Source organism: Rana temporaria, chromosome 1 (assembly GCF_905171775.1).
Source record: "Rana temporaria chromosome 1, aRanTem1.1, whole genome shotgun sequence".
NCBI lineage: Eukaryota > Metazoa > Chordata > Amphibia > Anura > Ranidae > Rana > Rana temporaria.
This window is the reverse complement of record NC_053489.1, coordinates 651,223,269-651,232,148: the sequence shown is the minus strand read 5'-3', so window position 1 is coordinate 651,232,148 and position 8,880 is coordinate 651,223,269. Positions and strand designations below refer to the sequence as shown.

Sequence of the window (8,880 nt, the reverse complement as noted above, 5' to 3'; positions counted from 1 at the left end):
ATGGCCCCCGGGCAAGACACCAAAACTGTAAGTAATAAAATGTTTTTTTTTACAGGAATTTCGGGTCTACATTAGGGCTGCGCGCTATACGCCGGAGCGCGCAATACCCCGATAAATACGGTAGTTAAATACAGAAATGAAAGAGATATAAGGGAACTGAGATTTGAATTTCTGTCTATCCACTCCTGCAAAATTCCACAGCTCTACTACACAGCACAGCCCAGTCTGCCATGGCAGGAGACCTAATTTTTCTCTGCTGCAATTCAGTAAGTCTTACAGGTCTTGTTCCTCCCCCAGCCTGTGATTGGACAGTGAAAGAAGAGGAAGCAGACAGGTGAGCTCATCTTAAAGTGGTTGTAAACCCTTACAGACCACTTTGACCTACAGGTAAGCCTAGATTAAGGCTTACCTGTAGGTCCAAGAAATATCTTCTTATCCTACACGGCATTGATGTCTACGGCGCACTGAGAGTGCCGCTACTAACGGCATCATGCGGTTAGTGGAGGCTCCTGCGCGCATGCGCGGGAGTGACATCATCGCTGCTCCAACCAGTCACGCCGCCGGAGCAGCGATACCTGGAAGTCACTCCGGGTATCATGATGGCGACAGAGGAGGTGTCCGAAGACCACTGCGGGGGCCTCGTTTTCCGGTAAGTAATTCATAATGAGCTAGTATGCTATGCATACTAGCTCATTATGCCTTTGTCTTGCATTTTTTTTTTTTTTTCAAAGAGAGTTTACTTCCTCTTTAACTGATTGTCTCCTTCCGTTGCTTCTCCCTCCCCCAGTACAAGATCTGCTGTACAGGTGATTGCAAAAAGCGGATATCAAGTCAAATTCAGGTACTTAGTCTGCTTGCTTTTAACAAAATGCATCCAAGGATGTATAGATAAATACAGTGGAACCTTGGATTTCAAGCATAATCCGTTCCAAGAAAATTCTCGTAATCCAAAGCACTCGCATATCAAAGCGAGATTCCCCATAGGAGTTAATGGAAACGAAAATAATTTGTTCTGCATTGACGTCAATGGCATGCAATACCGCATGTGGCCAGAGGTAGGTGGGGCCAGAGAGCCTTGGAAACATTTGCAAAGGCCAGAGGACAGCTCGGCTGACCTCGAAAACGCTCGGAAAGGCTTTGAGTATTTCCAAAAATTTCCGAACGGCTCCGTTCGGCTCCTGCGCCCCTGCACCTCTGGCCAAACCGAGTCAGAATTTGTTTTAAAAAGCTGCTCGTCTTTCAAAATACTCGTTAACCGCGTTACTCGTAAAACAAGGCTCCACTGTCCATTCATTTGTGTTTTTCTTATCTGTCTGGAGTTCATCCTTGAATCCTAAACAGAGTGGAATTTACCTTAAAATAGAATTTCTGCATTTCTACATAAAGTGTCTCATCTGCAAAAACGCTATGTCTCAAATACAAACTTCCTTCTGTTCTTCACATAAAACAGCCTTTGCTCTACATAGAGGGCCAGATTCTTGTACATCCGCGTATCTGATTTACGCTACGCCTCCGCAACTTACACGGGCAAGTGCTGTATTCTCAAAGCACTTGCTGCGTAAGTTGCGGCGGCGTAGCGTAAATCGTCCGGCGTAAGCCCGCCTAATTCAAATTTGGATCAGGGGGGCGTGTTTTATGTAAATGTACTGTGACCCGATGTGATTGACGTTTTTCCCAAACGGAGCATGCGCCGTCCGTGGAATTTCCCAGTGTGCATTGCTCCAAATTACGCCGCAAGGACATCATTGGTTTCGACGTGAACGTAAATGACGTCCAGCCCCATTCACGGACGACTTACGCAAATGACGTAACTTTTTCAAATTTCGACGCGGGAACGACGGCCATACTTAAAGGCCATTTGGCATGTAAGGGGGAGAGGAGTGGGTTAAGAGGAAGTTCCATTTTTGGGTGGAACTCCTCTTTAATATTGTTACGCCGCACTTTTGCCACCATATAGCCGGGGCAACTATACGCCGGGAAAAGCCTAACGTAAACGGCGTAAATGTACTGCGTCGGCCGGGCGTACGTTCGGGAATTCGCGTATTTAGCTAATTTGCATACTCGACGCGGAATTCGACGGAAAAGCTACCTAGCGGCCAGCGTAAATATGCAGTTACGATCCGACGGTGTAACACAGTTACGCCAGTCGGATCTACAGGAGATCTATGCGTAACTGATTCTAAGAATCAGGCGCATAGATACGACCGCGCAACGCAGAGATGAGAATCTGGGCCAGAATGTTCATCTCTACATAGAACATACTTCTACATAAAATAATTGAATCTCTGCATAAAATATTCCCACCTCGTGAATATTCTCACACACAATATTTATGACCTTTCACACTGTATTGAATGTTCCCACGTGTTCAGTCACAGAAGAATGCCTCTACTACTAACACATTGAAAGCAACCACTACAAAGAATTTTTAAATTGCACTGACTGTCCTCATCTCACACGGAATATTCGGAATATCTCTATCTATACACAGAATGGCCCGGATTCAGAAAGGACTTACGCCGACGTATCTTCTGCTACGCCGCGTAAGTCCACGGATGCGCCGTCGTATCTATGCGCCTGATTCAGGAAACAAGATAAGCCTGAATTTTGGCTTGATCCGACCGACGTAAGTCTCCTACGGCGTCGTATCTTGGGCGCATATTTACGCTGGACGCAAGGGGCGCTTCCATTAATTTACGTGTCGAATTTATAAAATGACCGAGATACGCGGATTCACGAACGTACTTGCGCCCATCGATGTAATCTACGCCGTTTACGTAAGGCGTACGTCCGGCGTAAAGTTAAGCCTCATAAAGCAGGGGTAAGTCATGTTAGGGTATGGACGTCGGAAACAGCCGTCGTATTTTACGTCGTTTACGTAAGTCGTACGTGAATGGGGCTGGGCGTAGGTTACGTTCACGTCGTAGGCAGTGATTCGACGTATCTTATGGAGTATTTTAGACGTGATTCTGAGCATGTTCACTGGGATGCGCCATTTGTTCGGACCATCATTTGCATGGGGTCACGGTTCATTTTAATAGATCACGCCCACTACCTTCTTACTTTGAATTAGGCGGGCTTACGCCGGCCAATTATTAGATCACGCCCACTACCTTCTTACTTTGAATTAGGTGGGCTTACGCCGTCGCAAGTTTGGGAGTGAGTGCTTTGTGAATACTGCTCTTGCCTCTCAGAGTTCCGTCGGCGTAGCGCATATGAGATGCGCTACGCCGGCACAAAGATGCGCCGAGCTACCTGAATCTGGCCCCTTATCTCCACTTCCAAAAAACATTCATCCTACCTCTTCATAGATTACTTCTACGATTGTAGAAATTGTCTGAACCTCGTTTTTTAAAATATTGGCACCTCTTTTGGAAACTCTCACCTATATAGAAAGCTTTCACCCCAACATACAGAACCATTGGAGAGATTTAAAAAAAATAATAATAATATATTCCTTGTGTTCATTAAATCATCTTGCAGCATTAATCAGAGACGTAATCATGAGCTTTACCTCGAAGTCATAACATGGATGTAAACAGCATGGTGTGCTGGCAAAAATATTGTTATCCTCTATTGTTGGAACCCTACGATTTAATATAAAATACAATTAATACCATCCCTCTAAGATTTTTGGATAATTCACAGTAAACAGTGACTAGAGCTGTGGAACGTGTATCATAGGTAGATTTCACCGCACAGCAGAACTCTCAGGCCCCGTACACACGACCGAGGAACTCGACGTGCCAAACACATCGAGTTCCTCGCCGAGTTCAGTGTGGAAGCCGCAGAGGAACTCGGCGGGCCGACTTTTCTCATTGACTAACGAGAAAATAGAGAACATGTTCTCTTTTCGGCCCGACGAGTTCCTCGACGGGTTCCTCGCTAAAAAGTGTACACACGACCGAGTTTCTCGGCAGAATCCAGCTCCGACCGAGTTTCTGGCTGAATTCTGCCGAGAAACTCGGTCGTGTGTACGGGGCCTTATTACTAGCCAATATGGCTAAAATAACTCAAAGTCCAAGTCATTTTGACCTTTCTTTCCAAGAGTCCAAAAAAGGATTAAGAACCAGTAACAGTCACAGACCTGCACCTCCACTTATGCCTTGTTTCCACTGAACGGAACGGTTTGGGTCAGTAAATTTGGAGCGGTTAGAATGGGACCGGTCTATTCTGGTGAGCGTTTCCACTGCAAATCGGACCGTCAGGGACCATTCAGGGTTAAGAAAAAATGCCTAGCGCGTCCACCAATCAGTGGAATGTATTGTATCTCCGCCCTAATGGAACCGTTCCATTTTCTATGGCCCCACATCTGAAGCAGGACCCAGAATGGTCCGGTACGGCTCGGTTTAATGGCACACTTTCATAATGGAAACACCCAAAATAGCGTACCGTACCAAACCGCTCAGTGGAAACGAGGCATTAGTCTACAACAGACACATCTATTTGTTAAAAAGATAGTGGCCTTGCAGACCGAGGGAGGTGCAGGGAAGGGAAAGGGGAAACAGACATATAGCATCATTGGTGGCATAACAAACTGTATACCATAAATATTTCATCTGCACTTAGATTACAGCAAGCACTTTTTCTGATGAGACACCTTCTCTGTACCGAAGGGTCTACCAGATTCTAGAGTCTATGGTCCCTTCAGAACTTAGTAAGGTCTTCTCCCGATGACCATGAGCTGGTTAGGTAGCACATGCACAGTGAGGAACTAGCTTTGTACACTTGGTCAGTTGTCCTCATATTTCGGTGGACTCTATCCTTTCCAACCTGGATGGTGTCCAAGGTTTCTTGTCCTCAGCTGGTGGAGTTGTGACCTTTGTATTTACCTCGCTGATCCTTTGTTCCAGTTGTTGATTTTTCTGATACATCTCAACGTAATTGAGCTGTAGCTGTTTCTGGTATTTTATCACCTTCTCCTTCTCCTCTTGCCAAGTACGTTTTTCCTCCTCAAAGTCCAAAATCAGCTGATCCCGTTGTTGTTTCTCTAGGGCTAATTCTAATTGGAGTTTTTCTATGTCTTTCTTTAGGCTCATTACAATGTCCTCGCTCTGGCGTTTCATCTTGGCCTCATCACTCTCACAAAGAGTATCTCTAATTTTTTCATTGAGTTCTTGGGTGTATGGGTTCTGACCTACACTTGATAAGACCTCCTTTAGGTCGGCAATCTCTAGCTCGCATTGGCTAAGCTTCTCTTTCATTTGCTGAGCCTCACTTTGTTTCCTCTGCATCTCGTTCTCGCAGATCTCAAGGCTGACGCTCTTTGAGCTATATGAATCCTTAATAGAGACAATCTGATCTTCCTTTTCTCTCAGAAAAGACTTGACTTCTTTTAGTTGTGTTCTTAGGCCTACTATCTCATTAAGTTTCTGAGTTACGTCAGACTGGGAATCTTTCAACTGTTGCTTTAGCAGTGATATCTCACCAGCTTTCTGACAAACCTACAAAGAGAAAGAGAAATCAGTTATGTGAAATATTTTCAGTATTTTTTATTTTATTTTAATAGACCGCAAGGCAATATACTAAAAGTTGTGGGTAGGATAAGTTGTATAAACAGTTGAAAACATAATTTCCAGTGCAAATGTGACCACTTCAAGTGATCTTCACAGTCTCATTATTGCAATGTCAAAATCTTGGAAGCCACACTTTTAGGTAGATTCAGTAAGAGTTAGGCCGGCTTATCAGTAGATAAGCCGGACTAACTCAGAATCTATGTGCCGTATGTTTAAGCGTATGCTCAAACAGAGATACGCTTAAACATATCTAAGATACGACGGCTTGCGCCGTCCTATCTTAGATTGCAATTTTTCGGATGGCCGCTAGGTGGCGCTTCCATTGCGGCCGGCGTAGATTGTAGATGTAAATTAGTTTGTACGCCGATTCACAAACGTACGCCCGGCCGCCGCAGTCGAATTACGTTGTTTCCGTAAGGCCTTTTCAGGCCTAAAGTTATTCCACCTATTAGGTGGAATAACAATGTTAAAGAATTTTTTACGTCATTTGCGTAAGTTGTCCGCGAATCGGGAGTTACGTCGTTTACGTCCACGTCGAAATCAATAGGCCCGTACGGCGTACTTAGCCGCAATGCGCACTGGGAAATGTAGGCGCCTGGCGCATGCGCAGTGTAGTAGAAACGTGAAAAACGTGAGGTCAAGCCTCATTACCATGAAACACGCCCCCCCCCCAACCCATTTGAATTAGGCTCCCTTACGCCCGCTCGTTTTAGGCTACGCTGCCGTAAATTAGCAGGTAAGTATATTGAGAATCATTACTAGCCTAGCTAATTTACGGCGGCGTTGCCTAAATAGGCTACGCTACGCCGCCGTAACTATAAGCCAATGTACCTGAATCTACCTATTTGCATTCAGCTGCAGACTGATCTATTCTTGGTTATGGTGCTGTGATTCTTGGGACAGTGCCAGGCTCTAGTGTCTCAAACAGAAATCTAGGTCTGCTGTATTGTATACGGGCTCCAGTAGTTCAACTGTAATGTCAACAAATGGATTTGGAAATTTTACAGGTTGCCCGGCAGCTTTGTTCCCTTTAAACTGACCCTTTTGCTATAATATAGAATTTAGATGAAGCCATAGCTGTAAATGAAGTTTACATCAATTACAGAATACAGTGGTGATCAGAATTGGGGTTCAATTGAGTCTTGGGGTTGCCAACTCAACATGCAGTGATAGACTAGAATTCTGCTATAAGAAGAGTGGGTAAAGGAGTGGCAGATGTAATTCCTTTGCAAGGAAGAAGCACTCGCCACTTGTCAGCGAACTGATGTTTGTGAAGTTGATATTTTAGTTGATTTAATTAAGACAAGGAGATATGATGTGCATGGGATGTAGTGTCAAGGGATGGGTTAAGAATTAAATGTAGGTCTTCCCCTAGAGCTTCTGTAACTTCTCTAAAGGTGTCCTCGTTGTCTCAGAAGAGTTACTAACAGAGGGACCTGTCCCTGTCTAGGAACAAGCATAAATTTATACATATTTATACATTTTCTATTTGAGAATCAAGAATCTACTCCTGGGTCACTGAGGGCCAGATCCACAACGAGCGGCCGTAACTTAACTTTTCCTATTTAAGTTACACCGCCGCAAAATTTCTACCTAAGTGCCCGATCCACAAAGCACTTACCTAGAAATTTTCAGCGGTGTAACTTAAATCCGTCCGGCGCAAGGCGTGCCCAATCTAATGGGGCGAGTCCCATTTAAATTAGGCACGCTCCCGCGCCGGACGTACTGCGCATGCTCCCGACGCGATTTTCCCGACGTGCTTTGCACGAAGTTACGTTGCGCTGAGTTTTGTGAATCGCGCCGGGTAAAAAAAAGAGATGCGGCGGGAAAAAAAAAATAAAAAAAAAAATTTGACAGCGTCGCGGGAAAGAAGGGTATACTTTTACAAGGTGTACTAACTTTACACTTTGTAAAAGGTACCCTATCTTTGTGTTTGCAAACTAACAATTTACGGAGACTTCACGAAGGGAAACCGCTTTGTGGATCTCCGTAAGTGCTAATTTGCATACCCGAAGCGGAATTTCTAAGAGAAATGCCCCCAGCGGCGACCGCGGTACTGCATCCTAAGATCCGACAGTGTAAAACTATTACACCTGCCGGATCTTAGGAATATCTATGCGTAACTGATTCTATGAATCAGTCGCATAGATAGAAACAGGGATACGACGGTGTATCAGTAGATACACCGACGTATCCCTTTTGTGGATCTGGCCCTAAGTTTTTGTATGTCTGAGAGTGGTCTCTGCCTCCTCATTGGCTGAGACACAGCAGCAGGAGCCAATGTCAATCACAGCCAGTGAGGGAGCGGGGGACGGGCCAAGCTCTGTGCGTTTTATAGATACACAGAGGCAGTTTGGGAACAAGAAGTTTGCTATGGGGGCACTCAGCAGGGGGGAGGTGCCTGGAGCACCGGTGGGGGAGGAGGATTAGGGGTTAATGCCTGCTCTGTGCAAAACCATTGCACAGAGCAGGTAAGTATGGCATGTTTGTTATTAAAAGCATCAAATTTTTTTTATATATCACATCAATGGTGGTCATGGTGGCCAAATATAAATGATTGAACCCTCATTCTACCCCGCCGGGTACCACAGAAAAAGATGGAAAAAAGGGAGAAGAGGAAAAACGGGGAAGGCAGCAAGGACTTTGGGAAAGAGTTAATGCAAGGTACCATGGCAGGACAGTGGGGACCTGTACAATAAATGAATGGTGGAAGGGATGTGAGAGGATAGGAAGGGTTGGGAAGACTTTTAGGAATGGGATATATGGGAAAATGGGGAGCGGAAAACGTGTCCACATGAAAACTAACTCGACTCTCGGTACTGCCTGAGTTGAGATCTATTGGAGAAAGAAGCCTGTCAAGGGTTATACAGTGGGGATCGAAAGTTTGGGCACCCCAGGAAAAAATTTGTATTAATGTGCATAACAAAGCCAAGGAAAGATGGAAAAATCTCCAAAAGGCATCAAATTACAGATTAGACATTAGACGCTCACAAAGCTGGAGAAGGCGATAAGAAGATAGCAAAGCGTTTTCAGATGTCAATATCCTCTGTTCGGAATGTAATTAAGAAATGGCAGTCATCAGGAACAGTGGAAGTTAAAGCAAGATCTGGAAGACCAAGAAAAATATCAGACAGAACAGCTCGCAGGATTGTGAGAAAAGCAATTTAAAACCCACGTTTGACTGCACGATCCCTCCAGAAAGATCTGGCAGACACTGGAGTTGTGGTACACTATTTCACTATAAAGAGATACTTGTACAAATATGGTCTTCATGGAAGAGTCATCAGAAGAAAACCTCTTCTACGTCCTCACCACAAAAATCAGCGTTTGAACTTTGCAAATGAACATATAGACAAGCCTGATG

The 8,880-nt window shown here is 44.7% G+C and overlaps 1 protein-coding gene across 1 annotated transcript in view; it reads right to left on the bottom strand.

Moving 5' to 3' along the window:
* Positions 1-4,383: 4,383 nt before the first annotated feature.
* The window catches only part of LZTS3 (leucine zipper tumor suppressor family member 3), a 122,323-nt gene continuing 117,826 nt past the window's right edge, over positions 4,384-8,880 (bottom strand). Inside the window, exon 4 of the mRNA XM_040335500.1 lies at positions 4,384-5,444. Coding sequence (XP_040191434.1) covers positions 4,743-5,444 — 702 coding nt within the window. The 3' untranslated portion in view covers positions 4,384-4,742. The remainder of the gene's footprint in view (positions 5,445-8,880) is intronic.